The sequence below is a fragment of the Hyaena hyaena genome, unplaced genomic scaffold (genome assembly GCF_003009895.1).
Source record: "Hyaena hyaena isolate Hyena2069 unplaced genomic scaffold, ASM300989v1 scaffold_1, whole genome shotgun sequence".
Classification (NCBI taxonomy): Eukaryota; Metazoa; Chordata; class Mammalia; order Carnivora; family Hyaenidae; genus Hyaena; species Hyaena hyaena.
The window spans coordinates 4,840,825-4,862,032 of record NW_024080633.1 but is presented as its reverse complement, the minus strand read 5'-3'; the positions used below and the strand labels follow the sequence as shown (position 1 = coordinate 4,862,032).

General features: G+C 58.5%; 1 protein-coding gene across 1 annotated transcript in view; it reads right to left on the bottom strand.

The window, feature by feature from the left end:
* Positions 1–4,650: 4,650 nt before the first annotated feature.
* The window catches only part of LOC120228318 (c-Maf inducing protein), a 228,755-nt gene continuing 212,197 nt past the window's right edge, over positions 4,651–21,208 (bottom strand). Inside the window, exons 12-21 of the mRNA XM_039226626.1 lie at positions 20,285–20,311; positions 20,019–20,067; positions 17,453–17,560; positions 15,290–15,406; positions 13,683–13,823; positions 12,902–12,949; positions 11,721–11,867; positions 10,740–10,845; positions 9,403–9,473; positions 4,651–6,647 (exon numbers count right to left, since the gene is read on the bottom strand). Of these exons, the coding sequence (XP_039082557.1) occupies positions 6,594–6,647; positions 9,403–9,473; positions 10,740–10,845; positions 11,721–11,867; positions 12,902–12,949; positions 13,683–13,823; positions 15,290–15,406; positions 17,453–17,560; positions 20,019–20,067; positions 20,285–20,311 (868 nt within the window). The 3' untranslated portion in view covers positions 4,651–6,593. The remainder of the gene's footprint in view (positions 6,648–9,402; positions 9,474–10,739; positions 10,846–11,720; positions 11,868–12,901; positions 12,950–13,682; positions 13,824–15,289; positions 15,407–17,452; positions 17,561–20,018; positions 20,068–20,284; positions 20,312–21,208) is intronic.

Here is a 21,208-nt window from a genome sequence, read left to right as displayed (position 1 = left end):
AACACGGAGCTCGAACTTATGAAACAGGAGATCATGACCTGAGCCAAGATCAACTAACTGAGCCCCCCCACGTGCCCCTAATTTTGCCTGTTTCTTTAAAAAATGTAGATACTAGAAGAATTTACATTATATAAATGGCTTGCATCCTATTTCTATAAGGCAGGTCTTATCTTGAACAGCCACCATCAGGGGAGTAACCCCCAACCCCATGCCCGTGATGGAGGCTGTGAGGGCCTTGTGATGCATTACTGCTACCCATAAAAATACCCCACGAGGGACTCATTGACCCACCTCCCACTTCAGCAAATCCCCTGTGGCCACTGTCGGGGGGAGCCCCAAAGAGGTGCTGTTGTAGTGGGTCTATCCAGCATCCCATTCGCTGAGCCTCCTTCCCACTGGATCCGACAGCCCCTTCTCCTCCCTGGCAAATCAGAGAGGAGACACAGCCTGGTGTTTTCATTGAACGGTTTGTTGTTCCTGCCATTATATTTAGAGGAAATACAAACAGCCAAGAGGTCTATTGCCAGGGGACCTTCTAGCCAGTCCCCAGCCTCCCGCTGCTGTGGGGATGACCAAATGTGTTCTGGGCAAGGTTTCCTTTCTGGAGGTGTGTCCGAAGCGCAGGTCTCAATGCACTGATGAGTGGATCCAGGAACCACAAGGATTTCATCTCCCTGCCAAATCTGAGAGAGGCTAGCTCAGGCTCGCCTTGGTCAGCATTAGAGAGGGCATGGGAGGGAGGGCCAGCACTGAGGTTTGGCCCCACCCCAACCTGAATAGAGTACACTGAGAAATAAAGCAACGTCAAATATCCCTCCCCATACAGCTGTGCACATTGTGCACTGCACAAGGATGCCACATTCAAGGGAGTCCGTGGATTTATTATACAAACTGGCATAATGACAATTTCCCAGCAGATGGCAGTAGAGTGTTTTGAGGAGGGGACAGGCATGCACAGGCTGGACCAGCACTGCTGTGATAGAAGTCATGGTGGCCTTGACACCACTCACCCTCCAAGGCCCAGACACAGCAGAGAGGAGCAGCAGCTATCATTTCATTAAAAAATTGCTTTTTGATGCCATTTTTAAAAGTTGAGATGGAATTCGTGTGACATAAAAGAAACCATTTTTAAAGAGGCATTTAGAGCATTTACATCATGCAACCCGTATCTCTAGTTCCAAAAGATCTTCATCACCCCGAAATAAAACCCCATGCCCACAGGGCAGCACTCCCCAGCCCCTCGCAAACACCAGTCGGCTTTCTCTCTATACAGATTTGCCTATTTGGGGTTATTTCCTATACATGGAATCAAACAATATGTGGTCTTCTGCGTCTGGCTTACGTCATCAGCACGTCTGTAAAGTCCCACATTTATTACCTGTTTGTGGACATTTGTGTCCACCTGATGCTACTTTTACAAAGGGGTTGTGTAACACACACAATAAATGACACACATCCTCAAAACGTGGAGCTCCAGGCGTGTTTAAACCCCTGTGTGACTGCACCTTAAGCTGTAGAGCCTTTTCATCATCGTAGAAGGTTCCTTCTCACTGTCCCAGTCGTAATCCCTCCCACCCACCCCCTGCACTATCAGTAACCGCTGTTATGACCTCGGTAATCGTAGGTGCCTCGTACCTGTCCATGCCCTTCACGTAAAGGGATCCTACGGCAAGCTCCTTCCACACATGAAATGTCTGTCCGAATAATTCACGTCACTGTGGCTATCAGTACTTGGCTTTTTACTTTTTATTTTTTGCCCTTTTCTGCAGAATTCCATCATAAGACTATGTTGCTGTGCATTTATTGATTCTCCTGTTGATGGGGGAGGGGGGCCGCTCCAGCTGTTCCACCGAGGGGCCACCCCGGTTTGTTTATTCTCCTGCTAGTGGACATTTGGGTTGCTTCCACTTTTTGGCTGTTAGGAATGATGCTGCTATAAACACTTTGCTCTGTGTCTCTTGGTCCATGCACTCGGTTCTCCCGGGCCTGCACACCCAGGAGTGGGGTGGTGGGGTCACGGGCTGGGCTGGATGCTTAGCTTTTAGTTGAAATGCTTTCCAAAGGCGTCGAGCCAATTTCTACGCCTACCAGCAAAGCAGGAGAGCCTCTGGCTGCCTCCACCGCTACCTCTGAAAACAGGTGCAGGCTGATTCTTGGGTCCCCGGTGGCAGAGTCCTTCCAGCTTGGCTAAGGCCGAGGCAGAAATGTCTGCTGACCATACGGTGTCCTTAGGAGGGTTTTCCCAGCTGGTAGCCTGTCCCTCTGTCCCCTAGCATGGTTAGTCTGGACTTCCCCAGAGAAAGCTCCGAGATGAAGCTTCCAGCACAGGTGGCTTCTTTGGGAAGTGGTCCAGGAAGCATGGATGGGACGGAGGGAAAGAGACGGGGAGAATGGCGGGAAGTGCTAAGAAGCTGGTGGGCCCCGCGGATGAATCTCTGGGGAAGCAGACAGAGTCTCCATCTGTCCTAGGAGGGAGAAAGCCCGGGGCACCCACGCACCAGCCTGGCAGGTCACTGAGCGCCGCTGCCTGGCAGACGTGTTCATTCTAGGCCCTCGGAGCCTGCCTTTGAGACTAAGCCAAGAAACGTGAACATTATCCTGGACTCCTTGCTGGCCTCCCCTCCAGGCCGTCAGCGTGTTCTGCAGTCTTACTCCTAAGCTCCTCTTGAATCTCTTTCTTTCCAGGGTGTCTGCCCTGATCCCAGCCCCATCCATTCACCAGCCAGCAGGGGAGAGATCTTCCCCAAATGCCTGGCTTAGAACTTGGCTCCATCCACTGCTGCCTGTGTGGCCTTGACCAAGAGACCCACCCTCTCCTGGCCTCCACTTCCCCATCGGTCAGGAGGGACCATATCAGCACCCACCGCATAGGCGTGTCAGGAGTGAATGAGTTCAGACTTACAACCCTCACCCTTGCCACTGTGCCTGGCACACAGCACGGGCGATATAAGTGTTTTGCTAGAACATGAGTAAATCATCCTATCATTCATAGCCCTCAAGATGAACCCCAGGACTTCAAAGGAGGATTAATGAAATGTCGAATCCAGAAGGTACATCCACCTGGAATGTGTGACTATGACCTTACTTGGAAAAAAGAGGCTTTGCAGATGTACCATGTTAAGGATCTGCCCCATGAGGTCATTCTGGGTCATCCAGGTGGGTCTTAAATCCAATGGCAGAGTCCTGATAAGAGAAAGCAGAGGGAGATTTGCTGGAGGAGGGGAGGGGGGGTTGGAGTGTGGGTCGGAGGCAGGGGCTGGAGGGGTGCAGCCACAACCGGGAACAGCAGGAACCCCCGACTCCCCGGGGCTGGAAGAGAGCAGGCACATCTCCTCCTCTAGAATTTTCAGAGGCTGCGGCCCTGCTGACACCCTGGTCCCCAGAACCGCGAGAGAATAAATTTCTGTTGTTTCAAGCCCCCGGGTTAAAAGGGAAGACGTGGTGTGGCTGGGTATGCGGGGGGGTGGGGTGGTGGTGAGGACACTGGCTGGACTCCGGGCCTTCTGGAGGGCAGGCGGGGGCAGAGGTGAGGCTCGAGAGAGGGAGCCGGCAGGTCCCGCCAGGCTGAGGCCCCGCCCGCAGGGGAGAGGGGCTACTGACAGCCAGCGGGAGTCGTGGAGGGAGGGGGCTACTGTGAAGCCGGCCCTCCCGCCACCCCGGGCAAGTCCAGGGCCTTCCTGATCCTCACCCCCGGCTCCTGCTCTCCCTGTGTGGCCAGAGGCCCCTGGATGAGGAGGGCCGGGAGCGGGCAGCAGGAATGTGCAGAGGCAGGTAGTGAGGGGAGGAATGTGGTGTGGGATGGACCAGGGAGGCAGCGAGGGGGCTGCTCCAGTCTCCCGACAGACAGGAGCTGCCTGGCTTTAGGGTGGAGGAGGGGGAGGTGCAGACGGAGGAGGAGGAGACTCAGGAACATTCTGAAGCGCCTTCCGAAGCCGGCCGTGCTGGACGGGGGGGGGGGGGGGGGGGGGGGGGGGGGGGGGGGGGGGGTGAGTGACGGGCCGCCGGGCTGGGGTACCGCCCTCGCTGGGCGACGCCTCGCTGGAAGGCAAATGACTCAGGAGATGGGTGGACAGAAAGTCTCCCCTTGGACTCATCCAGTTGCCTCTTGGGGACATCTGGGTGAGTGGGTTAGCTGGATGGATGGTTCTAGGCTGTTGAACTCAGAGAGGCTTCCAAAACCCAGCAGCATCTGGGTTCCCCAGAGGTCCTGGAATGCAGAGTCTCGGGCCCCACCCAGCCCTTGGAAATCATAATTTGCATTTTTTCAAGCCCCTCAGGTGAAGAAAAGGAGGTGGGCCCTAGTTCTGGATGGGGGCTGCCGTGAGGGCCCCCGACGCACTGACCACTGACCGGGACCTGTGTTTCCTCCAGCGAGTGATTCTGTCCCCTAGGGGCATTTTTGGTCGTTATGACTGGGGGCAGGGAGGCTGGGGACTCCTGGCATCTAGCAGGCCAGGGCCAGGGACAATGGGGGGCGTTCTCGGATGCACAGAGTGGCCTCATGACAAAGGAGGGTCTGGCCCCCAATGTCCACAGTGCTGAGGGTGAGCAGCCTGGGACACTCAGAGGAGTCCTGACCTTGGCCTAGGTCTTGTCCCCTTCCCGTCCCCACCGAAAGGCTCCCTCGAAGCCACACAGAAAGGCCAGATGTCAATGAGTCACTTACAGTTTATTTTTGCCTGAAAGTATTTCACATCTCTGAACACAGCTACGTGACAGTAGTATTAACCATCAGGAAAAGCAACAGTGCGAAGGGAAAAGGTGGCATGTCTCGGCTCTTTTTTTTTTTTCTTTTTTAAAGTTTTTTTTTGTTGTTTTTTTGTTTTTTGTTTTTTTCTTTTTTTCGTTTTTGCTTCTGCTTCTTCCTGCACCAGAGTGCTATCAAGTTTGGGACCGGAGGGGAGAGAATAAAACCAAACAACAGAAAACAACAACAGAAAAAACAAAACACGGAACAGAACACACTCACACGCACACACAAAATAAAACCTGGCACGTCAAATGAATTAAGACTGAAACCCAATTTCTTTTTTTTTTTCCTTTTTTAAAAAAATGAGGGCATTGTCGGGGGGGTAATAAAGTCTAGCTAGCAAAGTATAAAACGACAAAAGCATGGTTTCCATTGAATAAGATTAAATATATATAAAACAATTACATTGACCGAGGGGTTAGGGCTGGAGGTGCCGGTATTTGTGCTAAACCAACAGAAGAGGGGGCTTGGGGGAGAGGGGACCCCAAGTAAACCATAAAAGGGCTGTTCTGTACAGGGAGGTCTTGTTAAGAAAAAGCCGACTGTTTACAAAAGAAACGGAGGTTGGTTTGTCTTCGGGGCAGGTGTGGGGACAGAAAGGTCTGTGCTGCAGCAGAGTCACATTCATAGGGGCGGGCTGGGCAGTCAGGCTGGTGGAGGCGACGTCTCTCTCTTCTCCCAAGAGACCATGCAGAGAAGCAGGCATGCATGAGGAGACCACGTGAAGCACAGGATGGCGGGGAGGCCACAGGCCGCAGTCTCAGTGGGGACGGGGATGGCAGAGGCCGCCGGAGATGGGAGCTCTCCGGGGGAGGGGGCTGGGAAGGCTCTTCCAGGGGACAGACCCGGGAGGACAGGGTAGCGCCCCCGAAGGGTGTAAAAGCGGGGGCTGAGAGAAGGCTGGGGCCTGGCAGGAACAAGACTACAACGTGGGGACCCCACTTTCTGCCCCCCAGCCTGACCCTCACCCGGGAGCAAGTTGGAGACATCTGGGAATTGGAAATGCACAGTGGGGGCGGGCGGGCGGACAGACGGCCGAGTATTAGCATACAGAATCCATTACGAAAAAGCAATTAATTTTCCAAGGAGGTTTTTTTTTTTTTTTTTTTGTCTGTTTCCTTTAGAAAAATAACAATACTACTACCACTACCCCCACAGCTGACTGGTTTATACAGTACTATAGGCCAGGGGAGGGCGGGACGGGAGGGGAGGAGGGAGGGGGGGAGGGTCAAAGACTTCATAAATAAGAGGCAGGTCCCAGACCTGCAATTTGTCAACATTTCTTAAATAGGCGCATTATTTAAATCTTATGTACAACAAGAATCACTTTGCATAGCAATGGAGAGGACACAGGACGGTGCGATGACATGTCTGGGTTTTCTTGTCCCGATGGCGGGGGAGGGGAGCGAGTTCTCGGAGCCTCTGAGGAAGAAAGCACCCTGCCTCGGCCCTCGGGGCCCATCAGGGTCGTGTGATGGTGGCGTTGGAACGGACTTTTCCCACACGGCATTGAACACAAAGGCAAAGAAAATCCACAAAGGGTCCCCCCTCCCCGAGCCCCCCACCCCTCCCCCACCCTCTCCCCCGACCCGCTGATGCTCCTCTGGTTGCTACAAAGTCCCTTTTAGATCAGGTCAAGGTTTCCAATTACGAAGCTAAAAGAATTAGGCGGGGCTGGGCGTGCTTACGGCCCCCCTCCCCACCCCCTCCCCCCTCCGCCCTCTGCCCCCAGAAAGACTCCCCCCTCTATCTCACAGCCGGGACGCTGGGGCTGGGACCCCAGGGCCGGCGCTCTACGGCTACTAGTCAAGACTTGTGTGTTGCGGCTGCAGACTCTCCTCCTTCACCAGGCTTCCGTGTAGCGGACGTCCACTTCCTTCAGGTTGGGAAGCTTGGCCTGCGGGGCGGCAAGGAGGAGCACCTAGTAGGCCCGAACCTTCCAGAACCCGGCCCGGCGGCGCCTGGCTCTCCGGCAGCCGCGGCCGCCGTGCCCTCCCCACCTCGCCATCGGGACTCCCGGGGGCTCAGCGCCAGGTAACCTTGGGGAGAAGAGGGAGGCAGCCCCGGAAGTCAGAGGTCGCAGGCGGCAACAGCTGGGGCATGCCACGCCCCCTGCCGGGATGCCACGCCCCCGCCTCTGCAGGGCCCGTGGGTGCGGGGCTCACAGGCGGGAAGCCCCGGGGGCGGGGCCCAGCGCTGCCACTTGCTGACCCGGGATGGGGCCCCCAGCCTCCTCATCGGCCCGGCTCGCAGGGCGGTGGTACCGGGGAGACCCTGGTCCGACCCAGGGCCGTGTCCCCCCACGGGCGGGACCATGCTCACTTTCCCCACTGCCCACAGCCCCCGCATCACTGGAGATGGGCAGGCGAACGCAGCCCGAGCGCCACAGACGCAGGCACCTGCGGGGTGGCGATTCGTCCCCCTCAGGATGCCCCCGTGTGGGGTCCGTCAGGACTATACGACTGCACTGCTCACACCTGCTCCTGCTCCCCCTGCTCCTGCTCACGCCTGCTCCTGCTCACCCCTTCGTCCTGCTCACCTATACTCCTGCTCACCCCTGCTTCCTGCTCACCCCTGCTTCCTGCTCACCCCTTCGTCCTGCTCACCTATACTCCTGCTCACCCCTGCTTCCTGCTCACCCCTGCTCCTGCTCACACCTGCATCCTGCTCACCCCTTCGTCCTGCTCACCTATACTCCTGCTCACCCCTGCTTCCTGCTCACCCCTGCTTCCTGCTCACCCCTGCTCCTGCTCACACCTGCATCCTGCTCACCCCTGCTCCTGCTTCACCCCTGCTCCTGCTCACACCAGTGTCCTGCTCACGTCTGCGTCCTGCTCACCCCTGCTCCTGCTCACACCTGCATCCTGCCTCACCCCTGCTCCTGCTCCCCCTGCTCCTGCTCACGCCTGCTCCTGCTCACCCCTTCGTCCTGCTCACCCTGCTCCTGCTCACCCCTGCGTCCTGCTTCACCCCTGCTCCTGCTCACACCAGCATCCTGCTCACGCCTACTCCTGCTCACCCCTGCTCCTGCTCACACCTGCGTCCTGCTTCACCCCTGCTCCTGCTCACCCCTTCGTCCTGCTCACCACTGTGTCCTGCTCACACCTGTGTCCTGCTTCACCCCTGCTCCTGCTCACACCAGCGTCCCGCTCACGCCTACTCCTGCTCACCCCTGCTCCTGCTCACACCTGCGTCCTGCTCACCCCTGCTCCTGCTCACCCCTTCGTCCTGCTCACCCTGCTCCTGCTCACCCCTGCTCCTGCTCACAGCTGCGTCCTGCTCACCCCTGCTCCTGCTCCCACCTGCATCCTGCTTCACCCCTGCTCCTGCTCACACCTGCGTCCTGCTCACCCCTGCGTCCTGCTTCACCCCTGCTCCTGCTCACCCCTGCATCCTGCTTCACCCCTGCTCCTGCCCACCCCTGCGTCCTGCTTCACCCCTGCTCCTGCTCACACCTGCGTCCTGCTCACGCCTGCTCCTGCTCGCCATCCCTGCCACCTAGATGCGCTTCCTCTCTTCCATCTGCGATAAACGGCCGGCCTTTTCTACACAGGCTTCACTGCACGGAGAGGGCTCACTGCTCCCTCCCTTTGCTCCCTCTCTTCCTGACCTTGGCCCACGTGCATGGCTCCTCCACCCGTGGCCCCCTGCCCCTCTGCTGCCCAGGCAGAGGCTGCAGACTGGGGGGCTGCCGTCACCTGTGCGACACTGTAAACAGTTCCTTAAGACAATCTCTCAAACCAGGAGACGGCAACACAGGCACGGCGGTTTCCAGGTCGTCCTGAGAAATGTGGCGTGGCTGTCTGGCCCAGCCCTCCCGTCCTCAGCGCTGGCGTACCTGCTGCCCCACTCACTCCCCACAGGGCAGCTGGTGCTGGACCCAGGTGATGGGGGCAGGAGGCTTCTGAAGGCCCAGCTCTATGAGCCCCCCAAGAAATGTGCCCCGCCTTTCCCCACTCAGATCCTCTTTCTTTCCCAAATTGTATCTTGCCAACCTAGCCCAGGCTGCCGGTCCAGGCTCTTAACCCGTGACTGCATCAGCCCTGTCCATGTTCTTCCTGTTTCTACTCTTGCCTGGACCACCCCCGGCGCCAGCAAAAAATCAGTTTTCCTGGTAACAGCCATAACAGGCTTTTACGAGCATAACTCACTACATTGCTTAGAGCCTCTGAAAGCTTTCTACTGAACTTGGATGGAATCCAGAACCCTTCTGTGACCTATGAGGGCTTATTCAGTCTGGCCCAAGTCTATTCTCTCTTACTTTCTAGTTGCATTTGCTACAAAGTCAGTACAGGCCAACCCTTTCTGCCTCAGGACCTTTGCACTTGATTTTCCTGTCACCCTTTGCATCCATCGCTTCTTATCTTATAGGTCTCAGCTTATGCGGCCTCTATTTCAAAGGGACCATCCCTGATGATCACCAAACAGGCCCTTCCTATTTCCAATCTACCAATTCCCTGCTGGTTTCTTCTCTATCACTCCTTTCAACCTGCCATTAATTTATTTACTGACTTATCTGCTGGCGTAACAGCCTTTCCGGCTGGAGAATCAGCTCCATGAGGGCAAAGCACCAGTGTCTACATGCCGACGGATGGAAGGAAGGAAGGAGGGAAGGGAGGAAGGCAGGGAGAGAGGGAGGAGGGAGGAATTACCTTCAGATCTTCGTAGGTGTCAGCCGAGAGCTTGGTGCTGTTCATGTTTAAGCTGCAGAGACTCTTCATGGCTGTGCACGGACAGACAGACACGGCATTAGGTCAGTGAGACGCCCACGAGGGCTGCTGCAGGTGTGGGACAGTCAGGCTGGGGGCCGAGCACTGTGGCCGAGGCCCCTGTCCAGGAGGCGGGTGGGGAGGTGGAGTTTCAGGGACAGTCGCAGGTAGGGCGCCAGCAGCGCCAAGTCTGTTTGAGGCGGGAGCTGGTCTGAATTGGGCTTGTATGCTCTCCCTGCCCTCTGAGCCTCCCTCCCTTCTGGTTCCTGTGTCAGGTCCCTGCACTGCTGCACCCTGCAGTTCTCCAGAGCATGCCTGCCACACCCCAGGTCAGCCCCAGTGGACCAGGCCAGGCCCTTCCCCCAGGGACGCTCTGGAAGGCTCCCCCAGGTGACCCAGGCCCCCCGCTTCTAGGAAACAGGCCTCAGACTTTGGATTGGTCGCAGGAGCCACCTGCTGGGGGTGCCATGCTTCGTCCCCCTCCTGGGGGCACTGAGCCAGGGGTGGTGTGACTCCAATGACAGTGTCCAAGGAGCACATTTGCAGGAAAGTGTCCCCAAACCTCATCTTCTCTGCCCTCCATCACCCCTGTCTCCTGTCCCCACCCCTCCTGAGCCATCTGGAATTTGCCAGCCACCTGCAGGTGCCACGGCCACTGCCCAGCGTATCAACCTCCTCAGCCGATTCCTACCTACGTCCTGTACACCCAGATCCGGTCACCTCTCTGGGAAGCCCTCCTAGATTCCTCCCAGCGGGGGCACGGGGGCTCTTGTCTGCACCAGTGGGTGGGACGTGCGCACTGCAGTCTCCCAGGCTCAGCACCCAAGAGTCAGCTTTGGTAGAGTAGGGGCGGGGGGCAGGGATTGGCATTTCTGGGTCCTTGGGTACTTTCTGACTATTCTGTTACGGCAAAGCTTCTCCATCTCTAACCGTTCGTGGGCAGCCACCTGGGCTTTCTGTGAAACTGCCCTGAGAATCCACGCATCTAGCCCTGGCTGCTGCCAGGCGGGGAGAGGGCAGCAGCGCACTAGACAATTTTCCCGAACCTGACCCCTCAGACAGGTTATCTGGGATGCATGGGCACTCATTGGTTCGTTTTCTTCTAGAATGTAGGTTCCCTGAGGGCAGGGATTTTCCCCTATTTTGTTCCCAGCACCTAGAATGGTGCCTGGCACTCAGTAGGTGCTCAATGAGCACCTGTTGAATGCATACATGAATGCATGGACGCACGCCTGCATGATGTGGGCCCCGCCCACCCGGGCCACCCCCTCAGGACTCACAGCTGAGGGCCAGCAGGCCGGCGTCGGTCACAGGGGTCTCACACAGGTTCAGCACCTGGAGCATGGTGAGGTGTTCCGACAGCAGCCGCAGGCCAGCGTCTCCAAACTGTGGGGCACAGACCCGCTCAGCCCCGGGGATCACCAGCCTCCCCACGGCACTCAGGAAATGACTGCAAGGCTGGGGGCTGCGGTGCAGGAGGGTGGAGGGTGGTGGGGACAGAGCCACGGCCTTCCAAGCCCGGCGGGGGGGCGGGGGGGGGGAGTCTGGGCTGCTCTCGCTTCTCTCCAAAGACTCAAATGCTTCTCCTGAACTGGCTTCGAGTCCAGCTTCTGCTGGTGGGATGGGGGCCAGGCAAGGGCCCTTCCCAGGAGTGGGTCTTGCTGTCTGTCAAGGAGGCTCTGAACTCTGTGACTCCGGCTACAAGTGAGGGCCAGGGCAGCCTTTCCCTGGGCAGGAGGGTCTGGAAGGCAGACCGCAGGAGCACCGGGGTCTCTTCTGTAAAAGGAGGGCTCTGGTGGGGCATATGCGTCACGGGTGCGGGGTGGAGACCGTGCGCTGACCCACACGAGGTGCTTAACAGCACATGTGATACAGAGCACGGGCGGCAGGCATCGGTGTGCTGTGGCTGTTGTCACCACAGGAAGACTCACGAGCTGCCACGTGCCGCAGGCAGGCGTGGGAGACCAGCGTCCCGTCTCGGCCCTGCCTCTCGGGGCTTCTAAGACTTTGCCGGGCACATCCCTGCCCTGGGCCTCAGCGGCTCCAACTGTGAAAGGGGCCGCTGGCCTTCATAAGGTCCTAAATGTCCTCTGGCCTGGGGAGGGGTGAGGTAATAGGAGACTGGGCTCTGGGCAGTGAGGCCAGTCCCGAGGGGCGGGGAGGGTGGGGTGCAGAGCAGGGCCGCACAGGGGTGTGTGAGGGTGGGCGCAGGACGCAGGGGGCGGGTGGGGGAGAGCAGGCTGCTGGCAGGCAGTGTGTACCTGAGTGGACCACAGGTTCAGCTGCTTGAGAGAAGGCAGTTTGATGAGGTGCTCAGCACAGGCGCTGGTCACGTTGGTGAAGGCCAGACTGAGGTTCTCCAGGTTTCCGAAAGAGCCAGAGCTCAGCAAACGAGCCAAGTCGGCATCCTGCAAGCAGACAGGCAGTGGGTCCTCAGGGAAGGCGCAGGGCGGCCAGGAGCTCCGGAGAGCCCTCCGCACCTGTCTCCACCCCCTTCCCTTGCCCTGCAGACAGCGGCACCGGGGCGACGGTGCGGCTTGGGCGGCAGGACCGAGGGGGTGCTGGGGGCGGCTGCCCCCATGTCCCTGTGGGGGGGGGGGCAGAAAGCCTCCAGGGCCATGACTCACACCCTGAGTCACCGGCTGGGGTGCTCCGAGGCGCGTCCCTCCCATGGGCGTGCATGAGTGTGCACGAGTGTGTGCGCCTGGCCGGCCCCCCTCCCAGGCAGCAGCTTGTGGCCTCTGCCCACCTGCAAACACTGAGGTCCCCTCACCTCCAAGGCCTCTGGAGACCCACACGTGTGGGCACAGACCACGAGGCCGCTGAGGGGAGTATCTGCTCCCCAATCCATCTTAGTGGTCGATTCCTGGGGTTGGAGCTGCCACAGGGCCACACCAAATTAGGGCTAACCTCCCAGCTAGCTGTGGCTGTGTGCTGAGTCTGGACAATGGTATAGAGGGAGCTGTGTCTGGGGGAACTTTCAGGAAAGTCCTTAAAGGGAAGGGGCATGTCCTTCTTTGCTCTTCTTCCTTCTGCTGGCTTGAATGGAGACCTGATGGCTACAGCACGAGGAGCCTTTTTGGACCATGAGGCAGTGACCTCATGCCAAGGACAGCAGCTCAGGACAGAGGGAACTAAGATCCATGAGGACCTTGTAAACGGGGTGGAAAGAGGCCCAACCTCACAGTGCTGTCGTGGTGATAAAATTAAGAGTCTTGCATCTGGTATGCAAGTGCTCACCGTATACGAGCTGTTATTACTATTACTAACTATTCACACGTTAACATTAACATCAACGACACTCTTGATTGCGCTTGGTTTCCTGCCCACTGGCTCCCTCCTGGGAAAGCTGGCGTGTCAAGTGCCGTGGGGTCCCTCATCAGGGAGGCCTAACCGCCTTCTTCCCTCTACCCAGCCCCACAGGACGATAAAACCAACTCACTGTGGACTTGGAGGGCAGTGTTAGCCTGGTGGGCCCGCCTTTCCTTTGCTGCAACAGAAATCAGACTGATTACGCCACATTCTTTCCCCTGAGCTTCCAGCCGGCACCCCCTTCCCGTCTAACACCGGGCACAGCGCCATTTTTATTTCTCGGTGGTAGAAGGCAACATGGCGGCCTTGGTCTCCGGGGGCAGATCCTGAGATAAGGCTTGGATGCAGCTGGTTTATCAGAGAGGGAACCCCAAGAAGCACTGGCAGACGAGTGGGGACGTGAGACAGCGAAGGCCCCTCCAGGGAGCGTTAGTGCACGGCTACGGGGGCGGGGGGGTGAGGGGAGGCTCTGGGAAACAAAACAGTGGAGGTCATGTTGCAGAGGGTCCCGCCTGTGTGAAGAGGGAGCTGGAGTATTTATACCCCTCTCCTATCGAGAGGGTGAGAGCTGCTCCAGGAGACCAGGGAGGCGTGAGTTCACCACCACCCTGAAGCCCAGGCCTGGGGCACTTAAAGGGCCTATGGGATGCAGGGAGGGAGGCAACGACTGCCGTGCAGGGCTCTGGGGGTGACAGGAGCCCTGTCACCTGGCTGGGCTTTGTAGGAGCTGCGTGACTTTGGGCCACTGACTTGGTGTCTCTGTGATGATCTGGAACGTGTCAGGTGGAGGTCCTGGCCTCTCGGGGTCTGGGGGAGGGCTCACTGAGATAGAGGCCCACCGAGGTGCGGGGGGCCCGGGCCCTGCCCCCTGCTCCCTGGCACGCGCCCCCGAGGCCGGGCTATGGACTCACCAGCTCCTTCAGCTCCCGCTGCCGGTCGCACAGCTGCTCGTACATGCGCTTGCCCACGCCCGTGCTCTCCAGGGTCGAGATGATCTGCAGCTGGGTGTCGTTGTTATCGATGATGTTGTACTCCAGCATCAGGCACAAGATCTGTCCGAGAGCAGGGGAGGTGCGTTACGGGCAGGGCGGCTCCGCGAAGGCACGGAGGGCCGAACCCTCAGCCTGTGTCAGCGGCCCCGCACGCCAGAGAGAGGGGTTCATTGCTAAGCTCCGCACACTCCGCATGCCCAAGATCTAATCCTGAAAATGAGGAACCACACTCTCCCCTCTCTGCCCTTCTGGCTGGGTGACACTGGGCAAGTCACATACGCAGCTTCCCATCTGTACAATGGGAACATTCGCGCACAGCCAGCTGGGCACAGAGCAGGCTCTTGGCAAACGCACGAAGAAATGATGCGTGCTAGGACCTCAACGGTTGGGACAGAGCCCCAAAGACAGGACACCTCTCTCCATCCCTAGTTATCTCCTCCACCCCCGTGCCTGGCACATGGTTGGCACACAAGACATGCTCAGAATTAAACTGGAGCCCTGGGGGACATCTGCGACACACAGCCTCCTGGAGCCTCGGGCAGCTGACGTGCTCTCTGTTCCCCGGCCCCCCAGCCCAGGATTAGCACGCGCAGCCCTTTCCGGGGGCTTCTCCCTTGCCGAGGAAAGCCTGCCCAGCCTGGGCCCTCACAGCATGGCTCACCGGCCCCCTGGCTCCCTGCTCACCCCTGTCCTGCAAGCCCCCTGCGCAAGCATCTGGATAAACCTCCAAGATCCTCACCAGGGCCTCTGGGCACTTAGTAGGCTCTTTGGGCACATCCACGGAAATCCCCAAGCCCCTGACTCAGCCGTCCTGACCTCCTCCTGCTGCCCTGGCCGGCTGCCTGATCCCGCCCTCTTGTAAACTCCTCAGCCCCTAAATCTGACGGTAACGCTTGCTGGCAGGGAAGCTCTGGGCCTCAGATTCTCTGATGCTCTGCCCACCAAGAGGTGTTCTAATCCCCATCCCCGTGACTGCCGGCCGGCACTTCCCATGGGTGAGGTGTGGCAAAGCGATGCTGCCTGACCCTGGGGCCGCACCAGAAGGGGCAATACGGCTTCTGCATCCTGTCTTTGGACAGTGGCTCTGGGGGCTTCTGGGGACTTTGGGAGGCGGTGGGGAGGAAGCGGGCCGGGCATGTGCTCCCCAGGGACAGAAGCCGCTTCACTGACAGAGGCCTGGAGTCCCAGCTCGTCCCGCCTCTCCATGAGAGACCCAGGGTGAGAACTTGTCAGCTGAGCCCAGTCACCCCCAGATCTGTGAGCCAAATAAATGTCATTGTTTTGAGCCCCCACCGGGGTGGTCTGCTCTGTGGCAACACACAAATGGACAGAAACCTCCCCTGACTATAAGTGAAAGGGATAAACTGTGGTGGGCGGTGGGGGGGGGGGCTCCTGCTACACTTGGGAGAGGTTGGGCCGCACCTACCTCCTCCCCCCCCGCCCCCGCTGTGCACCCAGCTGCCCCACCAGCCCTGGGTTCCTACAAGGTGCCCAGACAATGGCCAGGGGCGCGGCCAGCTCCTTACCTCCACCATGGTCTGGTTCCCCCTCAGCGCCAGGAGCATGCAGGGTCCCAGCTTGTTTTCCGCCAGGGAGAGCAGGAATTTTTTGGTCTTGTAACAGGAGCCCATGAGGATGTGCACCTACAGGGGAGACGGCCCACGTGAAGGGTGGTGACCACCGCGGGGCCGCAGCCTGAGATGCCTGCCGCTGGCACGCGGAAAGATTCCAAAAACAGAACACCCCCCACAACAGCCTCTCTGGACACCAGATCTGAAACGATCGTCAGACCCCCTCCGCCCCCCCGCTCCGTGGCGGATGCTCCAGTGAGCCGATCACCAGGGACGGGTCCTAGAGGATTCCACGCATGGAAGAGACTGGGAGCGTCAGATTCAGGGAGTGGGGTGGGGCGGGGGTTAGTGTTTCGGGGGTACGGCACCACGCAGGACAGAGAACGGGAGGGAGCCCTGCCTTGCCTTCCCCAGTGCCGAGGAGCTCCACAGGTATTCTGAGCCATCGCCTGCCCCAGAGACCCAGGAACTGGCAAATTCTGCTCCACTGGGCTACACGCAGGGCAGCCACTAAGAAAGCAGTGTTTCTTTCTGGTGTCTCTGGAGCGGGACCCAAGAGCAGGGACCCCAAGCAACAGGGCTGGGGGCCCAAGCACTTCGTGTGCTCTTCTCTGACTTTGTGCAATAGCAAATGCCCTTCCACGGTCGGAAGCAGCAGCCTAATCAAGGGGACCTCTCCTGCGCCCCGCGTCTCCATAGAAACGGTGCGTTGCCATCCCAGGGGCTGCCTGCCTCCTTTTCCACGTATATCTTTTCCGCTCTTTCATTAGCAACTCCGGCACACAGACGCAATCGCTCACACGGGGAAACTGCCAGCACCACCCCCCCGCCCCGGTTCTCTCGCACTAAGACCCCGCATCAAGGGGTGGGGGGGGCCACCGGCTGTTGCCATGGTGAAGCTGTGACATTAGGAGAGCCCTCGTGAGTGGGGAGGAGGGGTGCACTTCCAGGATGCACAGGGCACTCGAGAGGCACTCATCAGGCAGTGGGTGAGGAGTGGAGAGCCAGTGCGTAAGGAAAATGATCTAAAAATAAGTCCCTTTCAAGAAAGGTTCCAGAGGCAGTGCCGGATCTGTCGTCACTGCGGGGAGCTTTGCAAGCCATGGGCCCTGCTGGCCTAGTGGCCCAGCAGAGAGAAGACCAACCACAAGCGTCACTTCTGGGCGGGCTGTGCGCTAGGCCCTGGCTGGGCGCCCTGTGACTGCTACTGCAGGCGATCGCCTGGTGATCCTGAGAAGCCAACGCTCCACTCCGCTGTACAGACGAGGGGGCGAAGCCCTGCCCAATCAGTGAGCCCGGCAATCATGTTTCTCGCCGTCAGGAACACGCCTGGTCACAGAGCCCGGCCGGGACGGCTGAGGTCACTGGCCGCCTGGAGGACAGGCTGTGCTCCAGGAGACAGTCATGCTGCCGCTACAAGAAGGGGTGGGCTCCGGACAGCGTGGGCTCCGTCATGGGAGGGACCTGGAGGCTGAAAGCCTGTGTGGCCTCAGGCAAGTCACTGCACCTGTCCAGAGCTGCCTCAGTACAGGCATGCTTATGGGGCAAGGCTGAAGATCAAGACGACACAGTGCATGCGAGGTGCCCAACACCGTATCCGGCACAAAGAAAGTGCTGGAAGTCACCGTGGGTGCTCTGTTATTGGTTTGGTGACATCAGATCTCTCACCTCTCAGGGGAGATGACCATCCTGACCTTGACATCTCATCACAAAGGTCAGGCTAGCTGGGGGGGAGGGGGGTCTGCAGTACCTTCTAGAATCCCTGAGCACACTAAGCACTCAGTAGCTCCATCTGACCGTTGCCACTACAGTGAGCCGTGTGAGCTGGGGCAGTGAGCGCCTCGGGCTCTGGCCGCCTGTCTGTAAAGTGGGGTAACACTAAGCGTCACCTCCTGACGGAGCTGAGTGAGACGCCGTGAGAGCAGGAATCGCACGCTCTTGGTCTGGTGCCTGCTCAGGTGAGAGGCCCAAAGTGATGCTCATGGTCCCCGTCTTCATCACCACCTTCCTCTTTGGCTCTGATGTCCTCTGGAAATTCCCAGGCCGGCCACTGCCGGGCCAGGACAGCGCTGGTGCTTGTCAGGAGGGGCAAACACTGAGGGGTCCTGTCCCACCTACCATGCTGGCGAACAGCTCCCCGTCATCGTCACAGGCCACCCCTCCGGGGCTGTAGAGCTGAAACCAGCCGTCTTTTCCCGCCCGCACACTCAGCAGGCACGAATGCACCTGCGGCAGAGAAGGGGCACAGCAGTCAGCCCTATCATGCAAACGATAAAGGCTCAGACAAGTCCTGCACTTACGAAACCAGTTTAACTTCTTGCCCAGCGACTCCCACCTCCTACTAAATTCTGCAGGAGGCCTGTTGGAAAAAATTGGAGCATTCATAAACCAGGAACTCTAGCCATTCCCCATCAGCTCCGCGGGACAGAGGGTCAGGCCTGGCTTGGTTAGCTGCCCTGAATAAAGCAAGTCTGTGGCCAAATCAGGAAGAAGAGAAGCTCAAAGCTCTGCTGCTTCAATTCAGTCCGCTTTTCTGTGCCGTTTTGGGGATGCAGGGGGCAGCTCTTTCTCCTCTCTTCTCTCTACACCTCTAAGTCCCTGTCTCCTACTCTCTGCCCTCAGCTCTCTGCACCTCTGTACTGCTCTCTCTGGACGTCTGCCCCCTCCACCATTGGGGTCTGTCTTCTGCCCTCACTAGGTGTCCTCTGATTCACTTTCTGAATCTCTTCCTCTCCCTGGAAGGCACTCTGTCCAGGGTGGGGTGGTTTCATGCACACGCACAGTTCTCTCTGGGTCTCAACTGCCTTCCCAGAGTTCCGCGTGTGGGTGGGTGGGCGTGTATGCAAACCTGTGTGTGTGTGGTGGTGGGGGGGAGAAATTCCATCCATATCCACCGGGCCTCTACTCTAGCTGCAGAGAGAGAGAGAGAAACAAAGGCCTTTGTTTCTTACCCTCCTCTCTGTCCTCAGAACAAAGCTCAGAGAATGCCTGATCATTTCCTTCAGGAGTGAAGGACAGTTTGCTGCCAAAAGCCACTTACTCACAGATATTCAACTGATCACAACCCACACACAAGTAAACAGAAAACAGAGGCGGTGGGGCTTTGATTTTTTTCCCTCTGAATTGGAAAAATATCAAATGTTAATTTGTCTACTTCAAAGAAATAGGGAATCAAGAGTATGAAACTCTATTCAGCAAATGTATCAAACAGTTTAGAACGCCGGCTTCTTTAGGAGGGAAAAGGTGGGAGGGAGAGAGGGGAAGAGAAACAGAATCAAAGGAAGAGGCACAGAGGAGCCGGGGTGCAGGGCCTGGCGAGGGGCCTGCGGGGCGGGGCCTGGCGAGGGGCCTGCGGGGCGGGGCCTGCTGGGGACTGGGGGGCGGGGGCCAAGACTGGCCTGGCCCCTGGCTCACCAGTCCCCCAGGGCCTCCCGGACGGTACCGGGCTTGGAAAGTTTCCGCCCAGCACTTGGCTCTGCTTCTCCGCTCTGGGAAGCAGCTGGGACCACTTTTATTCTTCAACTTCAAAGTTTGTGTCTGAAATAAGGCTCCCTTTCCAGGGGAATTCTGAGAATCTGTCTTCGCATGCAGCGAGGAAGGGCTTGGCGAAGCCCGGACCTGCCCATCTACCATTTCTGCTTTTTCCCATTGCAGCCAAGGACCACTTTTGGAATCAGGGTTTAGAATCAAGGTGTTCTAGAACTAGATTTTTCTAGAACTATGTTTTACAGCGGAGCCTGAAGAGAATATATTCTGGTTTCATCAGGAAGAAGAACCCTTTCCTCCTCTGCCTGTCCTTACCTCCCGCTCTAATGGCGGTCTGTCCCCACCTGGAAGCCAGATCCCCGGTCACATCCCAGGCTCCATGAACGCGGAGAAGGGGCTGTTAGCGCCTCGGGGCAGGGCCAGCTGGAGTCCCCCTCATGTCTGCAGCCCCGTCTGGCCCTGGCTATGGAATAGGCTCTGGAGCTGGACTCCCTGGGTTTGGGCCCTGCCTTGGCCAGGAACCAGCCGTGTGGCCAAGGAGATGTCACTCAACTTTAAAAGGAGGGTAATTCCGGTGTAAACAGGATTGACGGCAGACCCCTCCCCCTCGTGGTTGTGGCAGCCTCAAGGAGAAAACGCACATGCCCGACACGGGGTGTGTGAGCACCTGACCGAGGCCAGGTGTGGCCACCCCAAAGCAGTGGATGGAGGATCCCAGGCCCCGCGAGTCCTTGCTCACACAGCCTCGGGGGGAAAGCCAACCTCTCCCTGAAGCCCAGACACGGGAGGGACAGAGTGGCCCTTCAGAGGCCCTCAGCCACCGTGCCCAGGAGACGAACCCCGGCTCAGAGCCCAGCTCAGAGGTCTTCCCTGGCCTGTGGGTTGTCGGAACAGCAGGCCGAAGAGGAGCCGGCGCTCTCCTGGGGTGTCTGGGAGCCCGTGCCAACCCCCAACACGGCTTGTGCCCCAAGAAACCACCAGATGGTGGGAAATCAGCTCTGTCAGCCTGAGTTCACAGTAAAGGGCTGATATCAGGGGCCAGGCACCCCCATCACGGGGGGCGGCTGTGTTCATGCACCAGGCAAGGAGCCCGGGGGAGACAGGGAGGCCCCGACAGAGCCACAGAAGGCTGGAGAGGCCCACAGGCATCCTGCTGCAGCCCTGACAGGGTGCCTTTGAGAGACAGCGGAGGCCTCACCTCTTGTCGCGGGTCTTCAGCGAACCTCTGAATCACGTACTTCAGCTCCCTGAAAGACACGGGGTCAGGGCAGAGTCACTGCCAGGGCCCTGGCTTGCGGGGACCGTGACGGGGGCTGAGGGGAGGGCCGGGGCGCAGCGGGCTGCTGAGGTCAGGTAGCAGCTGGGCAGGCCTGGCCATGCAGGTGACTGAGGACGGGCTGAAGGAGGGCAGAGAGCACGTTCGAGGCCCGAAGAAGGTAACGTGGGCGGTGCCCAAATACTCACTTGGTGAACTTCTCGTGTGCGAGAGCTCTGTAACAAAAACAAAGGGAAGCCGCAGTTAGCGGGGTGCTTTCGAAACCCTCAGTGACCCAAAGATCCTCCTCTGGGGACGGTGAGGCCTCATGTCTGATCCGAAGGAGGAGGCTGTCAGGGACATATAGACATTTGTCCCTCTTTGAAACGGCAAAGCAAACGCCTCCTCGAACGAGGCCAAGATCCTGGCGACGGGAGCACAGGGAGCCCCACACGGCCTGGGTCCCACACCTGAGGTGCTGAGCAGGTGCGCGCGCGTGTGCACGCGGGCACCGGCGACCCAGGTGTGCACGCTAATTGTTCCACCATTAAGGCGCGGCCGCGCTAATTACCGCTGTGCCTCAGAGGGGCATTTGGGGACCGTTCTCCCAGTGAATTGCATCATGGGCCCACTGTCATGTGTGTCCCCGGGGCTATGGGGACAGCAAGTACAGCCAGTGACGCCACTGCTCTTTGGAGACAGCCGTGGCTCTCAGGAGTCGGATTTCTCCGGTCTCGAGTCCTGGGGGCCCCGGGGACGGGCCAGGCCAGCAAATGGGGCAATTACCAGGTATAATGTCCCCCTCGGAGAGCCGCATTTCATAAACACAGGCTCGTTAATCGGCTCCTGAGAGAGCCCTGAGCTGCCTCCTGAGGCCTGGCTTTTCCACATCTGTCAAAACAGAGACCTGGAGGCATTTTAGGGCCTGGTAATTCAGACAAAAGCCTTCTCCTCGGGCCATTATCCACCAGACAGTTTTCCCCCGATTTTCCTGTGATAAATTCAATATTGGAGGAGGGGCTGGCAGAAGAGAGATGGAGGGTCCATTTCTGGCCCAACTCACGGCAGAACACAAGCTAATAATCGTAATGGGGGCAGTGAGAGAGCTTTCAGCACATGGCGGGGTGGCGCAG